Raw genomic sequence first — 23,039 nt, forward strand, 5'->3', positions numbered from 1 at the left:
CATCACCGCATCTCACACTCACAACGACAGCAGGAGGAGGGAAGTTATCCCCACTCGACGGATGAAGAAACAGAGGCACAGAGAGGTTGGGGGCCTGCCCCAGGCCCATAGCGAGAAAGCTGGGAAGTGGTGCTTCTAGTTCCCCTGTGCTACAGCTGAAGGGTGGGCACTGGTCTGATGAGGACTGATGAAGACTTTGGGGGCCCTGAGGGGCAACACGCAAGTGGAGTCTGAAGGAAGAGTAGGAATTAACCAAAGTTTGGGGTCAGGGAGTAACATGGGTCTGAAGTTGGGGCTCTGGAGTCTGCTATGGACTAAATGTTTGTGTCCCCCCTCAAAATGCATGTGTTAAAATCCTAATCCCCAATATGATGGCACTAGGAGGTGATGAGGTCATGAGGGTGGAGCCTTATAGAAAGATCACTGAGAGCTTGCTTCCTCTCTCTCCACTCCACCATGTGAGGACACGAGAATGCAGACATCTGCGCACCAGGAAAGGGTCCTCACCAGACACCAGGTCTGCAGGCACCTTGACCTTAGACTTCCCAGCCTCTAGAACCATGAAAAATCAACGTTTATTGTTTAAGCTGCCAAGTCCATGGTCATTTCTGGAGTCTGAGGGGCTGGAAGCCCAACCACACACCTCCAGCAAGCCTTGGTGTCCACCTGCTCTCCATTCCACCCTTCCTGGTCTTTGACTCCCAGCCTGAATGCCCCCCCCCATGCTCTGCCCCACCAAACATTGTTTGCTGCCCTCCAAACGATGCTGTGTAAACAGCAGAAAGGAACCAACAACACAGAGAAGTTAGCAAGGCTCCAAAGCCCGACAAAGCCCTCCTGGTCTCTGTCCCTGGCTTTTAGTCCCTAAGCCTTTCATGAGGGGTACCTGGATGACCCCTGGGGTTGATGACCAAGTTCATATTACCAAAAGTCTCTACTTCTAGCCAAGACCTCAGGAGACTTTCCTCTGAGGCCACTCTTCCCAGCTCCTGGCTGGCAGGGCCCTGGGTAGACAAGCAGATATCCCTCCTCTTGTGGGGACTGTCTGCTTCCCCAGGGCCCTCCAGACTAATCAAAGGGATATTGGTTTCCTCAGAAACCAGGGGCATGTCCTCAGACACTCAGAAGCCAGTTATTATCTTGTCTGTTTCAACTGCTGGTATACAGCAGCTTCTCCAGCTTCATGGTGCAATTCCTTTAGAAAAAGGAAAAAGGTTGAATAAAAATGCATTCCTATATTTATTGAGCACTTACCATGTGCCGGGGCCTGTGCTGAGCTCTGGGATGCAGAGCAGAGTTTGTTGTGGCCCTTGTCCTCTCCTGAGATATCACTCTAAGTCCTTCCTCTGGGCAGAGCCTAGCTCCAATGGGGTGTCAGAAAGACACCCCCCCACTCTTGGCAGCTGTGCAGAGAGAGGCTGAAGCAAAAGAGGTGAGGCTAGAGGCGAGAAGAGCAAGTGCAAGACTAGACTGCCTGCACCAAGCCCTGACCTTGACAGCTGGGAAAATGTTGAAAGACCCAGGGCCCATGGGAGAGCCCAGGTACTTGACATGGTCATGACTCAGTGGCCCCGCCTGCTGGATGGGGTACTACCTGCCTCGGGGGCTTGTTAGGACTGTCACAACAGTGCCTGGTATACAATAAGCGCTCAATAATGTCAGCTATGGCCTTTTCATCGTCTGAAGTGTAGGAGAGCAATGGAGAGGAGTCACTGCTGACGTCCCGGAGGGCCCTGGAAGTCAAATGCCAACTGAATCTGTGGGAGCACAGACTAGACAACTACCTCCCGGCAGCTCCTCGTCAGCAACAGGCAGACCCGGAGGTTCAACATGGCCACAGCAGGCAGGATTGAAATGTTCGCATGGCCAGTACTGCTAGGACATGTAGCGGATAGCTGCTTCCCAGGAGGTGCCTCTCAGCGCACCCAGCATGGAGGCAGCACGTTGGGGCCTGTCAGGTGGATGGAACAGAGGGCTCCCGGCTGCAGGCCCCCATTCTTCGGCAACTTTATGCCTTGAAAAGACGGCTTCAGAAGGAAACTTGTTAAACACGCAGAGAATCCCAAGCCAAGAAAGGGGCAGAGATCCCTGAAGGCCTTGCCAAGCTGAAATGCTGAGCGGAATCAAATGAGGCAAATTTGAATGGGGACAAACTGTGCAAAAGCCAGTGACCCAAGACGGGAAGGAGGAGATCTGACTCAGCAAAAGCAAGTGGGACAACACTGGAGGTTTGTTCACAGTGAGCCCCTAACGGGCCGGGAGGAGCGCAAACCCCGAGTGCACCCCAGGAGGTTCCTGTCACTCCTGCGGGCCCAGCCTCCCTGCAGCCAGGAACCGGGACTGTTCCCAAGTGACACTGTCCAAGAGCTCAGAAGGGCAGGACTGAGAGCAGCATAGAGAGGCCCAGTGTCTCTCACTCCCCAGACTCTAGCCCCCAGACATGTCATCCAAATGGATGTGGATACATTTTTGCATGAATCTCACTCCCAAACTTGTGGTACTCTTTATACCAAGCTCAAACCCAACAGACTTGGATACCAAAGGACACTTTGTATATAAAACATAACAAAAAGAAAAAGAAAATGTGAATGAAGAGGAAATAAAAGTAGGGGGAGGAGAGGAAGCCTGGCGGAGGCTAATTCAAAGAAAGGAGCAGGAGGCTGCAGCTTAACATTCTGGGGGACCCTGGGGGTCTTTTGAGGGCCTCTACTGTGCACTGTGAGTCTAAGGAGGGGCTGGAAGCAGCAGAGGCGTGGTGGGCCACAGTCTTCCCTGGCACCAGGCTACAAGAGGAGGAAGAGAACAGTGAAAGAGGAACCCGCCTGCAGCTCTGCCGGCACTTCTCTGTACAACCAAACCTCTGGGAAGGGCTGTGTGTGCCCCATCTCTACCTTACCCTCCCACTCACTGCTCAGACTTGTGAATCTGGACTTGGCCAAACCACTTCACCCAAACAGCCCTTGATACATCACCAATGACTTCCAAGTCCCTAAAGCTGACGCACACTTTTTCGGTCTTCATCTCATCTGACCTGTCAGCCTCACTAGATACCACTGCTGCTTCACATAACCCTGAAATATGCTCTGCCTGTGGCCTCCCAGCTCAGCCTTCTCCGGTTTTCCTGTCGCCGTGGGCACTTCTGCTGTATGTCCTCTGCAGCTTTGTCGTGGCTCTACTAGGCACAGTGGGCTGAAGGCTTATTCTCTCTCATTCGTTCCCCATTCCTGGGCAACCTCATCCACTCATACGGATCCAGTTGCCATCCAGGAGCTGATACCTCTAACGTGTATCTTTCCAGCCCACACAGTAGGTTCTCCTCTAGGACCTGGAGCAGTACCCCCTGCCTCCTGGCTCATCTCCTTAACATCCTGATCTCAGCAGCACATCCAAACCTGACTCCAAATATTCACTCTAAACTTGGTTTTCCTTCCAATTGGGTTGGTATAACCAGAGGCTCCACCACCCATGCCAGAAACCGCAAGGCCATCCTGCCCTCGTTCTCGCCTTCATCCTCACATCCAAGCCAACTCCAAGACCAGCCCACCCAGCACCACTAAACATTTCTCAGCTCTGCCCACTCTCTCCACCTCCATGGCACCACCTGTGAACCAGCCACCCTCATTGCTTGCTTGGAGGACTGCAGTGTCCTCCTTACTGTGTGCCACTCAGTAGTTTCTTCCCTCCAATCTGTTCCCACATGCCCTTCCCTAAAGATCAATCAAGATCACAGCCACAGGCCCTGTCCCAACCTGGGCCCTCCATCCCTCTCCAGCACATACATCCACCCTGCTCATTCTGTGCTCTACCACACTTTTGGTTTCTTTGGTGAGGCACACTCCCCAGCTGGATCTGGCCCACCTGCTGTACCCTCTCCCAGCACCAGTGCCTCTCCCAGGCAGCATTTATCGCAGGGTAAGCTCAGCATTTATATATGATCATTCAATTCATAGCCACTCCCCACTAGCTGGTAAAGTCGATAAGGTGGGGACAATGCCTGCTATGACTAGCACTGAACCCCCAATTCCTAACACAATGCCTGCCACAGTTGGTGGCCAACATATGTTTTTGGATGAAAGAACACTGGCATATGCAAAGAGAAACAGAGATGGTGCATCAGCCGGAGTTCTTTTATATTAGGAGATTTATTTTAAGGGCTTGGTCACATAATTGTGGAGGCTGGCAAGTCCAAAATCTGTAAGGCAGGCTGGCAACTCAGGTAGGATTTCTATGCTACAATCTTCAGGCAGAATTCCTTATTTTCCAGAAAACTTCAGGTTTTTTTCACTCTTAAGTTCTTCTGCCAGGCACAGTAGCTCACACCTGTAATCCCAGCACTTTGGGAGGCTGAGGCAGGAGGATTGCTTGAGCCCAAGAGTTTGAGGCCTGCCTGGGCAATGTGGTAAGACCCCATGTCTACAAAAAAATGTTTTTAATAAAAATTAGCCGAGTGTGGTGGCACACACCTGTAGTCTCAGCTACTTGGGAGGGTGAGGCAGCAGGATCGCTTGAGCATGAGAGGTCGAGGCAGCAGTGAACTATGATGGTGACACTGCATTGCAGCCTGGGCAACAGACTGAGACCTTGCCTCAAAAAAATAAATAAATAAATAAACAAATTTAAAAATTAAAAAAATAAATTTTTAAAAAGTTGTTCAACTGAATGGATGAGGCCCACCCAAATAACTGAAGGTAATCTCCTTTAAAGTCAACATCTTGTAGCTATTCTATTAGACGTCTAATAGACGTGATTAATAGCTACAAGTATATAATAGCTTCACAGCACTATCTAGGCTAGATTTTGACCAAACACCTGGACACTATAGCCTCACAAAATTGACACATAAAGTGTAACCATCACTGACTGCATCAACCCAAGAGGCTAACAGTGAAATAAGACCATGACAAGCTAATTTTCACATGTTGAAGGAAAGCCCAACAGACACTCTATAAAGTTAGAGGGGTGACTGAAGAGACCTCAACTCTGGTTCTTGGGGACTCTGGTCCCTGGGGCCAGAGTGACTGAGCCAGGATTACAGTCTGAAGCATTAGAGGAGGGGTGGGGGTAGGCCCCCCATTGTGAGGTCCAGGCAGAATGCTCAACGCACACCGATCCCAGCCCTGGCTGACCTTCTTCCCCTTCCTCATTCCCACATTCTACCAGGAGTCTGTCCTCTGGCCTGTACCTGGACTTCGCTATCCTCTCCCTGCCCCAAAAAGAGGTTTGAGGGAGAACAGCCACGAGGACACGGCCTCACTCAGTACTCAAGGTCAGTACCATAGAGTTATCTGTAGATAGCTCTAAGAGAAGAGGAGCATCATGAGGACTGAGTCCTGAGTTCTTAGAACCAGGTGAGGGATGCAGTCTTGGGCTCCTGAAGGACTAAAGTCAGGAAAATTCAAGGAGCTGGGGAATAGAGATCCAAGTGCGGAGCAGGCAATGACGGGAGATTTGGAATAGGGAACGCTGAGTCACCAGAAATGGAAACTCCAAGTTATAGAGAGCTCCTGGACCAGCAGTAAGATAGACTCTGAGCACCTGGGTCAGAAGAAATCATGGGTGAGTGTCCAGGCCTTCAAGACACAGCAACCAGGAGAAGGCTGAGAGGCCAAACCCAGGCATGTTCAAGATCACCAAGAAAGGGCATCCTGGCCAGGAAGGTGGAGTGGTGGGTTTTCATTCAACAAATATTCACTGTTTACCTACAAACGTTGTGCCAAGCCCTTTGCTGGACACTGGGGTTTCCAGGAACGTGTTACAATCCCTGACCTCACTATAAAGCCAGTGGACAGTGTTAAGGAGCTAGCACGGAACTGGAACCAGGGGAAGTGCTATGACACAGGACACATCTGCTGGGGAAACCCAGCGGGCAGCAATTAACTTGCGGTGGGGAAGAGGAAGTTTCACGGAAGAGGCACCATGAGGGTGAAGTTGGCCAGACAGAGAAAAGGTCAGGACCTTCCAGGCCGAGGCGAGGCCTGTGTACAGGCCTGGTGGCATGGAGAGCTGAGTGTGTTAGAGCAGAGAGGGCAAGGAAGAGGGCACAGCCTCTGACCTCACAATACCCAGGGCCCACTGGGCCAGCCTGGCAGACTCTGCACCCTCCTTCAGCCCGGGCAAGGCCCGGGGCCCTGGGCAGCCTCCAGGTGCAGTGCCCTCCCGTGGGCCGCACCCTTCCCACTGCCCCAGGGCATGTCTCTACTCACCAATTATGAAGGGCTTCGGCATCAGATAGAGAGGCTGGTGCGGGAAAATGAGGAACTGAAGAAGTTGGTGCGGCTCATTCGGGAGAATCACGAGCTCAAGTCAGCGATCAAGACTCAGGCAGGCGGGCTCGGCATCAGCGGGTTCACGAGTGGGCTTGGTGAGGCAACAGCAGGCGTTCCCTCACGCCAGAACAATGGTAAGAGGCCCCGCTCCCAAGAGAGTGAGGAGGGAAGTGGGGACTGCACCAGAGAGGAGAGACTCAGTGTGCTGAGGTCTCAGGAGGTCATGGAGGGAGTGCCCTTCTCCTTGCCCTCTCTGCTCTAACACACTCAGCTCACCAGACAATGTGCTTCCTGTCCTGGAGGAGGCTGCATTCCCTCCTGTCCAGGGTGGACCTCTCCACAGGTGCTCAGAGCCCACCCACCCCTGCAGTGACCTGCCTCCATCACAGGCCCTGTACCTTGCCCTCCTTACCTGGCCCTCTCCTCTGTCCACCATCAGGTATGAAATCTTCCTCCTTCCCTGAAAGGACACCTCTGCTCTTTCTGGTCTCTGCTTATTTAAGCCTCTACAGCTTGGCAACGAACCCTGACACCACTGCTCTAGAACGGTCACAAGTGCCTTCCTAGGTGCTGCATCCTTCTCCACCTCTGCATGGCATCTGAGATCGATAGCCCTTCTCCATGACCCTCTTTCTGAGTTCCCAAGCCATCTTGTCCATCCCTCTGGCTCATCTTAATTGAGGCTGCTCCCAGGCTCTGGGTCCAGGCCCTGTCCCTCCACCCTCAGCCAGCCTACCCACAGCGCAGCTTCAACTCTCCACTAGAACTCAAGATCCCCTCCAGATCCTGCAGGCTCAATGAGTCACTGGAACTTAGCTCACTCCAAACTAGACATGTTTCTGACTGATAACTTGGGTCTTTCCAGCAGCTAAAGCCCTTCAGGCTTGTGCTCACTCCCCTCCTGTCTTAATTCCCTGCTCCCTACCCACTGGGTTCCCTGCCATACAACCTGAAATGTGGCATAGGGCTGGTCTTCAGTTCTCCCTTACTGATCACGAGCACATAGACACCTCTAGCTTTAAGTGTTATACCTCTAATGACACAGAGACAACAGAGAGGGTAAAAAAAATAATACACATGGGGCCAGGTGCGGTGGCTCACACCTATAATCCCAGCACTTTGGGAAGCTGAGGCAAGCAGATGACCTGAGGTCAGGAGTTTGAGATCAACCTGGCCAACATGGCGAAACCCCATCTCTACTAAAAACACAAAAATCTTCTGGACATGGTGGTTCACGCCTATAATCCCAGCTACTCGGGAGGCTGAGGCAGGAGAATCACTTGAACCTGAGAGGTGGAGTTTGCAGTGAGCCAAGATCACACCACTGCACTCCAGCCTGGTCAACAGAGCGAGACTCCATCTCAAAAACTAATAATAGGCTGAGTGCAGTGGCTCAGCGCATAATCCCAGCACTTTGGGAGGCCAAGGTGGGTGGATCACCTGAGGTCAGGAGTTTGAGACCAGCCTGGCCAACATAGTGAAACCCCATCTCTACTAAAAATACAAAAAGTTAGCCAGGCGTGGTGGCACATGCCTGTGGTCCCAGCCACTTGGGAGGCTGAGACAGGAGAATCCCTTGAACTGGGAGGCAGAGGTTGCAGTGAGCCGAGGTTGCGCCATTGCACTGCAGCCTGGGCAAAAAGAGCGAAATTTTGAAAGAGAAAGAAGGAAAGAAAGAAAGAGAGAGAGAGGAAGGAAGGAAGGATGGAAGGGAGGGAAAGAAAAAGAAAGAAAGAGAAAGAAAGAAAGAAAGAAAGGAAGGGAAAGGAAGGATGGAAAAGAGAGGAGGAGGAGAAGGAGAAGGAGAAGGAGGAGGAGGAGGAGAAGAACAAGAAGAAGAAGGAGGAGGAGGAGGAGGAGAGGAATAAAGAAGGAAAAAGAAGAAGAAGAAGAAAAGAAAAGAAAAGAAGAAGGAAGGAAGGAAGGAAATCTTCCTGTTTAAGAAGCTAGACTCTGGCTTCGTACTCCCAGGCTAACCAAGCAAGCCCTCTCCTCCCAGCTTTCATTCTTAAGGGAATCTTTGGACCACTTCAGATCTTCCAACTCCCAAAAGGTCCAGCTTTGAGGGTTAGGAAAGACTTCCTGGAGGAGGTGAGCCCAGCCAACTGGTTGTGAAGGGGAAAGGAGCGTGCCACAAGTAGAAGTGACTCATACAAGTGTCTGGCCCCAGGGATTGCAGGAATGAGAAACAGATGTGCAATTAAAGCCCTGACCCGTGTGTGTCTCACGTGGGTGAAGGTGTGTGAATGCGCTATGAGAGTATGTGGCACACACTATGCGCCACACGTACTCTGCAGTGTGAGTATGGAGTGTGTGGTGTGGGTGTGTGAATGAGTGTGTATGAATGTGTGTAGGGAAATGTGCATGATGCTGACTCTGGGCATACTGCCTAGGAGTTAGCGTTTCTCACAAGGAGCGGTGCTGTCAAAAGAAAATTAAATGTAATTTTTAAATATTTAAAATTTTTTTTTTTTTGAGAGACAGAGTCTTGCTCTGTCACCCAGGCTGGAGTGCAGTGGCACAATATCAGCTCACTGCAACCTCTGCTTCCTGGGTTAAAGTGATTCTCCTGCCTCAGCCTCCTGAGTAGCTGGGATTACAGGTGCATGCCAGTACTCCTGGCTAATTTTTTTTTGGTGTATTTTTAGTAGAGATGGAGTTTCACCATGCTGGCCACACTGCTCTCAAACTTCTGACCTCGGGTAATCTGTCCGCCTCAGCCTCACAAAGTGCTGAGATTACAGAAGTGAGCCACCACGCCCAGCATAGGGAGCAGTACTGTAAAAAGAAAATTAAATGTAATTTTTAAATATTTAAAATTTTTTAAAAATAAAACATATATATATTTTTTTTAAAAAAGGAAAGAAAATGTGGGCCAGGTGCAGTGGCTCACGCCTATAATCCCAGCACTTTGGGAGGCTAAGGTGGGCGGATCACCTGAGGTCAGGAGTTCAAGATCAGCCTGGCCAACATGGTGAAACCCCATCTCTACTAAAAATACAAAAATCAGCCGGGTGTGGTGGCAGGCGCCTGTAATCCCAGCTACTCGGGAGGCTGAGGCAGGAGAATGGCTTGCGCCCGCAAGGCAGAGGTTGCAGTGAGCCAAGATCATGCCCTTCACTCCAGCCTGGGCGACTGAGTGAGACTCTGTCTCAAAAAAAAAAAAAGAAAAGAAAAAAGAAAAAATAGGTTGGGCATGGTGGCTCACGCCTGTAATCCCAGCACTTTGGGAGGCCGAGGTGGGGGATCATAAGGTCAGGAGACTGAGACCATCCTAGCTAACACAGTGAAACTCCATCTCTACTAAAAATACAAAAACAAAATTAGCCGGGCGTGGTGGGGGCGCCTGTAGTCCCAGCTACTTGGGAGGCTGAGGCGGGAGAATGGCGTGAACCCGGGAGGCAAAGCTTGCAGTGAGCAGAGATGGCGCCAGTGCACTCCAGCCTGGGCTGGAGACTTTTGAGACTCTGTCTCAAAAAAAAAAAAAGAAAAAAGAAAGAAAGAAAGAAAAGAAATTAGCTGGGCGTGGTGGCAGGTGCCTGTAATCCCAGCTACTTGGGAGGCTGAGGCAGGAGAATCGCTTGAACTTGGGAGGCAGAGGTTGCAGTGAGCCTAGACAATGCCATTGCACTCCAGCCTGCGCAACAAGAGTAAGACTTCATCTCAAAAAAACACTGCATGTGTGTGTGAGAGGATATGGTGTATCTGCTTTGACAGTGTGTGATTTGTGAGTGAATGTGTGCATATGGCTCTGTGTGTGTGTGAGTTGCTGTGTGTGTGTGTGAATGTATGTGAGAGTGTATGTGGTATGTATGTGTTATGTGGGTGTTTAAGTGTATTTTGGCATATGTCTGATTGTGTGAGTGTATATGGTGTGTGTGTGGTGTGTTCATGTGTGACAGGGGCCAGGGAGAGGTGAAAAATGCAGCTAGAGGCGTCAGATCACCAAGGACTGCGGATGACATGCTGAGGGGCTTGGACTTGCTCCTGAAGGTGCTAAGAAGACACTGATGGGTTTTTTTGTTTGTTTGTTTGTGTGTTTTTTTGTTTGTTTGTTTTTGAGACAGAGTGTCAAAGTTTCACTCTTGTTGCCCAGGCTGGAGTGCAATGGCGCGATCTCGGCTCACCACAACCTCCACCTCCCGAGTTCAAGTGATTCTCCTGCCTGAGCCTCCTGAGTAGCTGGGACTATGGGCATGCACCAGCACGCCCGGCTAATTTTGTATTTTGTTAGTAGAGACGAGGTTTCTCCATGTTGGTCTCAAGTCGGCCTCAAACTCCCGACTTCAGGTGATCCGCCCACCTTGGCCTCCCAAAGTGCTGGGAATACAGGCATGAGCCACCACGCCCGCCTGACACTGGTGGTTTGTAACAGAGAATAATCATGTTTGTGCTTCAGAAACGTTACCCCAGATGCTATGGGGGAAATGGATTGGAGGGAGAGTAGATTGAGACAGGGAGATGGATTAGACTGAGGCTGTTGCAGTCATCCCGGTGGGAGATGACAGCATAAGCCACAGGTAGAGAGAAATCCATTCACGTTATTTAATAAGAAAACAGAAACCCTAACTGCTTGGATGTGAGGGATGACAAAGAGAGCATCCAGAATGTATCTGTCGTCCCAGCCAAGGCAGATCTCTATAGTTGCCTCAGAGAATCTTTCTCTGGCCACTTCCTCAACCTGCCTGTTCTCTTGGCCATTCCTTGTGACTGGCCTCCTTCATAGAGTCGGGTTCTTATTCTTGATTTGCCCTCATGAACTCGGGCCTTCGATTCCTCTTTCTGGGCCTACCCTTCTCCCTTATGCTCTGTGCACAGCCCTACCTCTGAAATCCCTCTGGTCCAGAGACCTGGCCCAACCCCATTTAGGAGGAACACAGGAGGAAACAGCTTGGGAGGTATGAGCAGGGCTTGGTCCGGTGGGCTGTGGATGTTTATAAGCATGTGTACCAGGCTCCTCTCAGTGCAGGACAGAGCTCAGATGGGAAGAGAAAAGGTGCAGAAGGGCAGGGCCAGGGGACCAGCTCTCTCCAATCTACCACATCCTGGCACAGAACTAGTACAAGAATTTCAAATTTAAATCTGACCTTCCAGGTTGTTACAAAGGTTTATTTGTCAGGGTAAGAAAATAGAAAGTAGTTTAACAGTTAGCCTGAGTGGTAACTTTTAACTACTCTGACACTTGGTAAATGGGCTTTCACTTATACTCTTGCCCACAGCCCTGCAAATGTTAGAGGTGAGCCTGGGAGAAGGAAAGGCAGTTTTGGAGCAAGAAAATGAGTTGTATTTTGGACAAAATTATTTTAAGATGTCCACACAACATCCATGTGGAGTGTCCAGAAGCAGTAGCACTATGAGCCTGAAGCTCGAAGTCAGGTCTAGAGAGAAAAGATTCAAGAGTTACTGATAATTCAAGCTGAGGTAGGGGGCGAGGCCATCTGGGAAGAGAGTGCACAGTAAGAGGCTGAAGGACAGATCCTGACTGAGGACAGGTAGAGGAGTTGACAAAGGAGCATGCAGAGAGGCAAGGGAAACTTCAAAAGCAGAATGTCACAAAAGCCAAGAGACAGCTTCAAAGGGGACAGTGTCAGCAAGGTAAAGGCTACCAAGAGGTCAAGCAAGAAAAGTACTAAAAATATCCATAGCATTTAGTGGACAATTCATGACATTGGCATTCGTGACCTTGGTTAGAGTGATTTCAACCATCACAGGTGGAATGGCCGACCAGGGTGAGGTGAAAAGTCAGTGAGAAAATGGAGAGAAAAGATGATGGAGATACTTAATTCAAGAAGTTTGGCCTTGGGGTGAGGGGAGTGGACAGGGAGAGGGCAGTAGCTGGGAGGGCATGGGGTCCAGAGCTTCTTTTCAATGTGGCAGAGACCTGAGTTTGTTTATATGTGGAAAGAAGAGGCCAGGAGAGACTGCTGGAAAATACGCAAGATAAAAGAGGTACATTATGGGGTGGGGAGTGCCCTTGACTGAAGGAAGAGAGTCTCTTCCACTGTCCTGGAAGGGAAGGAGGAAGGAGAGCATGAGTGTGAATGCCAGGTGGTGGGAAGCTAAAGGAACTCCAGACCCGTGGCTTCAATTTTCTCTGTTCAAATGTTCTTCTCTGAGAGCAAGGATGGAGCGGGGAAGTTCTGAAATAGAGTAAAAATGGGGGGCCGGGCACGGTGGCTCACATCTGTAGTCCCAACATTTTGGAAGGCCGAGCCGGGCAGATGACCTGAGGTCAGGAGTTCGAGACCATCCTGGCCAACACGGTGAAACCCCGTCTCTACTAAAAATAAAAAATAAATAAATAAATAAAAATAGCCAGGCATGGTGGCAGGCACCTGTGGTCCCAGCTACTCAGGAGGCTGAGGCAGGAGAATGGCATGAACCCGGGAGGCAGAGCTTGCAGTGAGCCGAGATCACGCCACTGTACTCCAGCCTGGGTGACAGAGCGAGACTCCGTCTCAAAAAAAAAAAAAAAAAAAAAGGGAGGGGGAAGGAACTGAGAGGAGAACTTGGAGGGTCTGTCTGGATGTATAGTGGGCTGAATGGTGCAACCATCTTTGGGATTTGCAAAGGCAGCAGCCATCAATCTCCTGCCTTCTCCAGCAGCATTTGGCAGCCTGAGGGCAGGCATGGGGGAGGCAAGCAGGCAGTGCCGAGGATGGCTCAGCAAGAGTTCAGGCACATCAAAGCTGCTCTGGCTGAGAGGGCAGCCAAAACCAGGAGTGCTGTCAGATGGAGAGAAAATAAAGAGGCCAGTGGACTGAGATCTGGAGAGGCTCAGAGACCAGGTGGCCAGAGTGATCTCTGCCCAAGACAGAAGGTACAACTGTGTGGTCAGAGTGGGTAATCTGAAGAGGCAGGAAATCAGAAAATGTTGGCCGTTGGCCGAATTAACTTCACCGGGACAGAACAGGCGCCAAGAGCTTCAGACTTGGCCCCGTGCACAGGGCAGGTGGGAGGTGCGGCATTCAGACTGCGGGGCGTCCTGCTCCTGAGGGCTCAGGGGCTTGCAGAGAGATAGGGCTGTTGGAGTAGCTGGGGAGACAAGAAATGAGGGCCAAGATGGGGGCTCAAGACACTAAAACAGTAACTGCACTGAAAACTGGCTCCTGCCCCCACTGGGCAGACCTGGCTCCTCCACACAGAGGTCAGGTGACAGGTGGGACAGCCGTCAGCACGGAACAGGCAGTCAAGAAAGGAGGACTGAGGGCCTGCTCTAGCCACCAGCATCCTCCTCATCCCAGCCCTCACCACCCCTCCCTCACCCGAGCCCATACACCTACCTGAGGTCCTCTCCCCTCAGGGCCACCTCGTCCTGCTCTCCCACTGCCTCCCCCAGGGGCTGCAGCAGGTCTCCTCCGGCAGGGGGCAGTCTTCCCTCAGTTCCGGAGGGCCTTCCCGCACGAACGCCCGCCCCCATGTCACAGTTTCCCTCACACGAGAACCTGCCTTGAATTCAGGACCTGCAAACCCCACAGATGCATCCGGCCCCTCAGGACCCGTCAATACCCCACAAGACTCTACCCCACAAGAAACACGTTCCCGCTCAAGATCTGTCCCTCCCTACTCAGGACACATCCCTCCCCTCTAAGGACCCTCCCCGCTCAGGACCCACTTCCCTCAGGACCATCTCCCCTCAGGAGGCTGTTCTCTCAGGACACTCTTCCCTGAGGACCCTCTCCGCTGAAGAACCTCTCGCCTCAGGACCCTCTTCCCTTGGAAACTTCTCCCCTCAGGACCTTCCCTCTCAGTACTCTCTCCCCTCAGAACCCTTTCCCCCGAGGACTACCTTCCCTCAGGACCCTCTTCCCTGATAACCCTCTCCCCTCAGTGCCCTCTCCCCTCAGAACGCTCTTCTCTCAGGACCACCTTCCCGCAGGACACTCTTCCCTCAGGACTCTCTTCTCTGAGGAACCCCTCACATCAGGACCCTCTCCCCTCAGGACTCCCTTCCCTCAGGACCCCTCTTCCCTCAGGACCCTCTCCCCTCAGGACCCTCTCCCCTCAGGACCCCTCTTCCCTCAGGACCCTCTCCCCTCAGGACCCTCTCCCCTCAGGACACCCTTCCCTCAGGACCCTCTTCCCTCAGGACCCTCTTCCTTCAGTATCCTCTCCCCTCAGGACCTTCCCCCCGGGACCCTCTCCCCTCGCATCCCTCTTCCCTCAGGACCCCCTTCCCTCAGGAGCCTCTTCCCCCAGGACCCGATGCCCTTAGGACCCTCTTCCCTCAGGGCCCTCTTCCCTCAGGACCCTCTCCCATCAAAACTCTCTTCCCTCAGAACCCTTTCCCTAAGGACCCTCTTCCCTCAGAACCCTTTCCCTTCAGGAACCTCTCCCCTTAAGTACCTCTACCCTCAGTACCTTCCCCCTCAAGACCCTCTCCCCTCAGGACACTCTTCCCTGAAAACCTTCCCCCCTCAGGACTCTCTTCCCTCAGGATCTTCTCCCCTGAGGACCTGCTGCCCCCAGGACCCTCTCCCCTCAGGACCCTCTCCCCTCAGAACCCTCTCCCCTCAGAACCCTCTTCCTTCAGGACCCTCTTCCCTGAGTATACTCTCCCTTCAGGACCCTCTCCCCTTGCACCCCTCTTCCCTCAGGATCCTCTTCCCTCAGGAGCCTCTTCCCTCAGGAGCCTCTTCCCTCAGCAGCCTCTTCCCTCAGGACCTGATGCCCTTAGGACCCTCTTCTCTTAGGGCCCTCTCCCATCAAAACCCTCTCCCCTCAGAACTCTCTTCTCTCAGGACCCTCTTCCCTAAAGACCCTCTCCCCTCAAAACTCTCTTCCCTCAGACCCCTCTTCCCTCAGGACCCTCTCCCCTCAGGACCCTCTCCCCTCAGGACCGTCTCCCCTCAGGACACCCTTCCCTCAGGACCCTCTCCCCTCAGGACCCTCTCCCCTCAGGACCCTCTCCCCTCAGGACCCCCTTCCCTCAGGACCCTCTCCCCTCAGGACACCCTTCCCTCAGGACCCTCTCCCCTCAGGACACCCTTCCCTCAGGACCCTCTCCCCTCAGGACCCCCTCACCTTAAGTACCTCTACCCTCAGTACTTTCCCCCTCAAGACCCTCTCCCCTCAGGAACCTCTTCCCTGACAACCCCCTTCCCTGAAAACCTTCCCCCATCAGGACTCTCTTCCCTCAAGATCTTCTCCCCTGAGGACCTGCTGCCCCCAGGACCCCCTCTCCTCAGGACCCTCTTCCCTCAGGAGCCTCTCCCCTCAGGACCCTCTCCCCTCAGGACCCTCTCCCCTCAGAACCCTTTCCCCTCAGAACCCTCTCCCCTCAGGACCCTCTCCACCCAGGACCCCCTCCCCTCAGAGCCCTCTCCCCTCAGGACCCTCTCCCTTCAGGACCCTCTTCCCTGAGTATACTCTCCCTTCAGGACCCTCCCACCTCAGGTCTCTCTCCCCTTAAGGACCTTCTCTCCTCAGGACCTATCATCTACCATCAGAACCCTGTCCTCTCAGGACCCTCTTCCCTCGGGACCCTCTTTCTGAGGAACCTCTTCCATGAGGACCATTTCCCCTCAGGACCCTCCCACCTCAGGTCCCTCTCCCCTAAGGACCCTCTCCCCTCAGGACCTACCCTCTCCTCTCAGGACCCTCTCCCTTCAGGACCTTCCCCCTTAGGACCCTCTCCTCTCAGAACGCTCTTCCCTCAGGATCACCTTCCCTCAGGACATTCTTCCCTTAGGACTCTCTCCCCTCAGGACCCTCTTCCTTCAGGAATCCCTTCCCTCAGGACCCTCTTCCTTCGGTATCCTCTCCCCTCAGGACCTTCCCTTTCAGGACCTTCTCCCCTCACAGCCCTCTTCCCACACGACCATCTTCCCTCAGGACCCTCTTTTCTGAGGACCCTCTTCCCTCATAACCCTCTTCCCTCAAGACTGCCTTCTCTCAGACCTCTCTTCCCTCAAGACCCTCTCCCCTCAGGACACCCTTCCCTCAGGACCATCTCCCCTCAAAACTCTCTTCCCTCAGACCCCTCTTCCCTCAGGACTCTCTCCCCTCAGGACATCCTTCCCTCAGGACCCTCTTCCTTCAGGACCTTCTTCCCTCATAACCCTCTTCCCTCAGGACTGCCTTTTCTCAGACCCCTCTTCCCCCAGGACCCTCTCTTCTCAAAACTCTCTTCCCTCAGAACACTCTTCCTAAGGACCCCCTTCCCTCAGGACCCTCTCCCCTCAGAATCCTCTCCCCTCCCCTCAGGACCACCTTCTCTCAGGACCCCCTTCTCTGAGGACCCTGTACCCTCAGGACTCTCTCCCCTCCGAACCGTCTCTTCATAGGACCATATCTCCTCAGGACCCTCTCCCCTTAGGACCCTCTTCCCTCAGGACTCTCTCCCCTCAGGACCCTTTCCCCTCTGGACCCTCTCCCCTCATAACCCACTTTCTCCCCTGAGGATTCTCTCCCTCAGGACCCTCTTCCTTCAGTATCCTCTCCCCTCAGGACCTTTCCCATCAGGACCCTCTCCCCTTAGAACCCCCTCCCCTCAAGACCGCCTTCCCTCAGGACCCTCTCCCCTCAGGACTCTCTTCCTTCAGGACCCTCTTCCTTCAGGTCCCTCTCCTCTCAGGACCCTCTTCCCTCAGGGCCCTCTGCCCTCAAAACTCTCTTCCCTAAGAACTTTTTTTCTAGGACCCTCTTACCTCAGAACCCTTTCCCCTCAGGACCCTCTGCCCCAAAGAACCTCACCCCCCAGTACCTTCCCCCTCAAGACCCTCTCCCCTCAGGAAGCTCTTCTCTCAGGACCCTCTTCCCTGAAAACTCTCCCCCTTCAGAAACCTCTTCCCTCAGGATCTTCTTCCCTGAGGACCCTCTTCCCTCAGGACCCTCTTTCCTGAGGAACCTCTTCCCTGAGGAGCCTCTCCCCTCAAGACCCTCCCACTTTAGGTTTCTCTCCCCTAAGGACCCTCTCCTCTCACGACTCTCTCTCCTCAGGACCGTCTTCCCTCAGGACTATCTTCCCTGAGGAACCTCTCCCCTCAGGATCCTCTCCCCTCAGGACCCTCTTCCCTCAGAACCCTTTCCCTAAGGACCCTCTTCCCTGAGGACCCTCTTCTCTGAAAACCCTCCCTCGTCAGGACCCTCTTTTCTAAGGACCTTCTTCCCTGAGGACCCTCTCTCCTCAGGACCATATCGCCTCAGTACCCTCCTCTCTCGTGACTGTCTCCCCTCGTGGCCCTCTTCTCTAAGGACACTCTCTATGCAGGACCCTTTCCCCTCATGACCTACCCTATTCCCTCAGGACACACTTCCCTGAAAACCCTCTTCCCTGAAAACCCTCTTCCCTCAGGACCCTCTTCCCAGAGGAATTTCGTCCCTGAGGACCCTCCCACCTCAGGCCCCTCTTCCCTAAGGACCCTCTCTCCACAGGACCCTCTCCCCTCAGGACCCTCTCCCCTCAGGACCTACCCTCTTCCCTCAGGACCTCTTCCGTGAGGAACTTCTCCCTTCAGGACCCTCTTCCCTTAGGACTCTCTTCCCTCTGGACCTTCTCCCCTCATGACCCACTCTCTCCCCTGTCGAACCTCTCCCCTCAGGACCTTCGCCCTCAGGACCCTCTCTCTTCAAGACCCTCTCCCCTCAGAAAGCTCTTCTCTCAGAACACTCTTCCCTGAGGACCCTGTTCCCTAAAAACCTTCCCCCCTCAGGACCCTCTTCCCTCAGGACCTTCTACCTTAAGGACCCTCTCCCCTCAGGACCCTCTACCCTAAGGACCCTCTCCCCTCAGAACCCTCTCCTCTCCCCTCAGGACCACCTTCCCTCAGGACCCTCTTCTCTGAGGACCCTGTACCCTTAGGAGCCTCTCCCCTCCGGACCCTCTCTTCACAGGACCATCCTACTAGACCATCTCTCCCCAGGACCCTCTCCCCTTAGGACCCTCTCCCCTCAGGACTCTCTTCCCTCAGGACCCTCTACCCTCAGGATGCTCTCCCCTCCAGGCCCTCTCCCTCATGACCTACTCACTCCCCTGAGGACCCTCTCCCTCAAGACCCTCTTCCCTCATAACCTTCCTCCCCCAGGACCGCCTTCTTTCAGACCCCTCTTCTTTCAGGACCCTCTCCCCAAAGGACCCCCTTCCCTCAGGACCCCCTTCCCTCAGGACCCTCTTCCTTCAGGACCCTATTCCCTTAGGATCCTCTTCCCTCTGGATCCTCTTCCCTTAGGACCCTCTCCCCTTGAAACTCCCCTCAGGACCCCCCTTGGGATCCTCTCCCCTCAAGACCCCCTTCCCTCAGGACCCTCTCCCCTCAAAACTCTCTTCCCTCAGAACCCTTTCCCTAAGGTCCCTCTTCCCTCAGAACCCTCTCTCCTGAAGAACCTGTCCCCTCAGGACCTTCCCCTTCATGACCCTCTCCTCTCAAGACCCTCTCTCCTCAGGAAACTTTTCTCTCAGGACCCTTTTCCCTGAAGACCCTCTTCCCTGACGACCCTCTTCCCTGAAAACCCTCCTTCCCTCAGGACCCTCTCCCCTCAAGACCTACCCTCTCCCCTCAGCACCCTCTTCCCTGAGGACCCTCTTCCCTCAGGACCCTCTTTCCTGAGGAATCTCTTCCCTGAGGAACCTTTCCTTTCAGGACCCTCCCACCTCAGGTCCCTCTCCCTAAGGACCCTCTCCCCTCAGCACCCTCTTCCTTCAAGATCCTCTTCCCTCAGGACCCTCCACCCTCAGCAGCCTCCCCCCTCAGGACTCTTTTTCTTGAGGACCCTCTCCTCTCAGGACCATCTCCCCTCAGGACCTACCTTCTCCCCTAAGGAATCTCTTCCCTCAGGACCCTCTTCTTTGAGGATTCTTTTCCCTGAGGACCCTCTCCTCTCAGGACCCTTTCCCCTCAGGGCCCTCTCCCCTTAGCACCCTCTCCCTTCAGGACTGTCTTCCCACAGGGCCTTCTTCCCTCATACTTTCTCCCCTCACAATCCTCCCCTTGGTTTAAGTGATCCTCCCATCTTAGCCTCTCAATGTGCTGGGATTCCAGTCGTGAGGCCAGGTGTCTAGCTTTTACTTTTCTTTTTAACTTCAATTGTTTGATGTAACAAACCTTGCCGAGAGACCTAAATAATTAAATAATCATATAAACGCAGTGACTCTGAAGTCCTCTTCAATGTTCTCTTCAAGTTCTTTTCAAGGTACTTGTACTGGAGCCTAAGATTTTCAACTCACAAATCTAAATAAATTAAACACAAATTATCAAAAGGTTAAGAAATCACTTGTACATATTGCCTTGGAATATCATGCGATGGGACTGAAATCTCTTAAACACAAGCTAACAGTGGGTGTCTGTTAGCCGAGGACTCTCCCTCCACCCGTGGCATCTTGCAGTCATGAACCCAAAGGCACCCTGTTTCCTGACCAGGGACCTCGGTAAGGCAGCAGCTGAGATCTCATCAGTGATTCTGATGGGTCGTAGATTGAGGCCATCCCAGTGTGAGCAGGGCATATACTCCTCATGGTCTGTGCCTGCAGAGCCTGTAATGCCTCCCAGGTGTGCACTAGCTTGGCCCCTGAACCATAAATGTGCCTTTTCTGCCACAATAAATGCCTGTGACCCCAGTGAATCTTTTTTAAATGACAGCTTCACTGAGACGTAATTCATATAACCATACAATTCACCCATTTAAAGTGCATAATTCAGTGGTTTTTAGTATAGTCACAGGTATGTACAAACATTACCACAATCAATTTTAGAACACTTTCATCACCCCAAAAAGAAACCTCATCCCCTTTAGCTATCACACCCCTACCCTCTCACCACCCCCTCCCCAGCTCTAAGCAACCACTAATCTACTTTGTGTTTGTATGAATTTGCCCATTCCCAACATTCCATAAGCACGGAATCACGTCTTTTGTGACTAACTTCTTTCACTAAGCATAATGTTTTCAAGGTTCTTCCATGCGGTAGCTCCTGGCTACAGTTAGGGTTTTTTTGTTTTGTTTCGCTTTTATGGCTGAATACTATTCCAGTGTATGGCTATACTACATTTTGTTTATTCATTCATTGGTTGGTGGCCATTTGGGTTATTTCCTCCTTTGGGCTATTATGAATAATGCCGCTATGAACATTCATGTTCAGATTTTGTGCAGACATGTTTCTATCTCTCTTGGAGATATCTAGGAGTAGAATTACTGGGTCATATGGTAACTCTATGTTCAACTGTTTAAGGAACTGCCAGATTGTTTTTCAAAGCCGCCGCACCATTTCACATTCCCACCAGAAACGTATGAGGGTTCCAATTTCTCCAAATCCTTGCCAATATGTGTTATCATCTGATGTTTTAAAATCATAAACATCCTAGTGGGTGTGAAGTGATATTCCAATGCAGTTTTGATTTGTATTTCCCTGATGACTAATGATGCTGAGCTTCTTTAGGTGTGCTTATTGGCCATTTGTATATCTTTTGAGAAATATCTATTTAGATCCAATGCCCATTTTTATTTTTTTAATTTCTTTTTTTTTTTTTTTTTTGAGACGCAGTCTCGCTCTGTTGCCCAGGCTAGAGAGTGCAGTGGCGCGATCTGGGCTCACTGCAAGCTCCACCTCCCAGGTTCATGCCATTCTCCTACCTCAGCCTCCCGAATAGCTGAGACTACAGACGCCCACCACCACGCCCGGCTAATTTCTTTTTTTCTTTTTTTTTTTTTTTTGTATTTTTAGTAGAGACGGGGTTTCACTATGTTAGCCAGGATGGTCTCGATCTCCTGGCCCCATGATCCACCTGCCTCGGCCTCCCAAACTGCTGGGATTACAGGCGTGAGCCACCACACCCAGCCTATTTTTTAATTTCTATATAAAAATAGAGACAAGGTCTCACTATGTTGCCCAGGTTTGTCTTAAACTCCCGGACTCAAATGATTCTGCCACCTCGGCCTCCCAAAGTGGTGGGATTTTAGGCATGAGCCATCCTCCCTAGCCCATTGCTCATTTTTAAATTGGGCTGTCTTCTTATTGTTGACTTGTAAGATTCTTTATATACACTGGATATAGTCCCTCCTCAAATATATCACTTGCAAATATTTTCTCCAATTGTTTGGGTTGTCTTTTCACTTTCTTAATAATGTCTTTTGAAACATAGAAGCTTTTGATTTTGATGAAGTCCAGTTTATCTATTGTTTCGCTTGTTGTTTGTGCCTTAGGTGTTATAGCTCAGAATCCACTGCCAAATCCAAGGTCATGCAGATTCACCCCAAGTTTTATTCTAAGAGTTCTATGGTTTTAGCTCTTCATTTAGGCCTTTACTCCATTCTGATTTAACTTTTGTATATGGTGTGAAGTAGGGGTCTAACATCATTCTTTTGTAACATGGATATCCAGTTATACCAGCACCATTTGTTAAAAAGATTATTTTCTCAGGCTGGGCACAGTAGCTCATGCCTGTAATCCCAGAAATTTGGGAGGCCAAGACAGGTGGATCACTTGAGGTCAGGAGTTTGAGACCAGCCTGGCCAACATGGTGAAATCCCATCTCTACTAAAAATACAAAAATTAACCGGGCGTGGTGGTGCACACCTATAATCCCAGCTACTCGGGAGGCTGAGGCAGGAGAATCACTTGAACCTGGGAGGCAGAGTTTGCAGTGAGCCAAGATGGTGGCACGGCACTCCAGCCTGGGTGACAGAGCGAGACTCTATCAAAAAAAAAAAAAGATTATTTTATCAATTGAAACTGGACCCCTTAAACCTTACACAAAAATTAACTCAAGATGGATTAAATACTTAAATGTAAAACCCCAAACAATAAAAACTCTAGAAGAAAATCTAGGCAATACCATTCGAGACATAGGCACAGGCAAAAGATTTCATGACAGAAACTTCAAAAGCAATTGCAACAAAAGCAAAAATTGACACATGAGAGCTAACTAAACTAAAGAGCTTCTGCACAGCAAAAGAAACTATCATCAGAGCAAACAGACAACCTATAGAATGGGAGAAAATGTTTGCAACCTATCCATCTGACAAAGGTCTAATATCCAGAGTCTACAAGGAACTCAAACAAATTTACAAGAAAAAAAAACCCATTAAAAAGTGAGCAAAGGACATGAACAGGCGCTTCTCAAAAGAAGACATTTAAGCAGCCAACGAACATATGAAAAAAAGCTCATCATCACTGGTTGTTAGAGAAATGCAAATCAAAACCACAATGAGATACCATCTCACACCAGTCACAATGGCAATTATTAAAAAGTCAAGAAACAACAGATGCTGACGAGGCTGTGGAGAAATAAGAATATTTTTACACTGTTGGTGGGAATGTAAACTAGTTCAACTATTGTGGAAGGGAGTGTGGCAATTCATCAAAGACCTAGAACCAGAAATACCATTTGACCCAGCAATCCCATTACTGGGTATATACCCAAAGGAATATAAATCATTCTATTATGAAGAATTCATGCACGTGTATATTCATTGCAGCACTATTCACAATAGCAGAGACATGCAATCAACCAAAATGCCCACCAATGATAGACTGGATAAAGAAAATGTGGTACATATATACCATGGAATATTATGCCATAAAAAGGGATAAGATCATGTCCTTTGCAGGGACATGGATGGAGCTAGAAGCCATTATCCTCAGCAAACTAACCCAGGAACAGGAAAGCCAAACACTGCATGTTCTCACTCACAAATGGGAGCTCAACAATGAGAACACATGGACACAGGGAGGAGAGCAACACACACTGTGGCCTGTCGGAGGGGTTGGGGGAGGGAGAGCATCAGGAAAAATAGCTAATGTATGCTGGGCTTAATACTTAGGTGATGTGTTGATAGGT

At 51.2% G+C, this 23,039-nt stretch overlaps 1 protein-coding gene across 4 annotated transcripts in view; it reads left to right on the forward strand.

Moving 5' to 3' along the window:
• Window positions 1-5,123: 5,123 nt before the first annotated feature.
• The window catches only part of SPATC1 (spermatogenesis and centriole associated 1), a 35,040-nt gene continuing 17,124 nt past the window's right edge, over window positions 5,124-23,039 (forward strand). For 3 of the 4 annotated variants that reach the window (XR_010159129.1, XR_010159130.1, XM_016958962.4), the window contains exon 1: window positions 5,124-6,400. Coding sequence is in view for 2 of the 4 variants with exons in the window: in XM_016958962.4 (XP_016814451.2) it covers window positions 6,190-6,400 (211 nt within the window). In the remaining 2 variants the exon portion in view is untranslated. 4 annotated transcript variants of the gene reach the window in all.

The sequence above is a fragment of the Pan troglodytes genome, chromosome 7 (genome assembly GCF_028858775.2).
Source record: "Pan troglodytes isolate AG18354 chromosome 7, NHGRI_mPanTro3-v2.0_pri, whole genome shotgun sequence".
NCBI lineage: Eukaryota > Metazoa > Chordata > Mammalia > Primates > Hominidae > Pan > Pan troglodytes.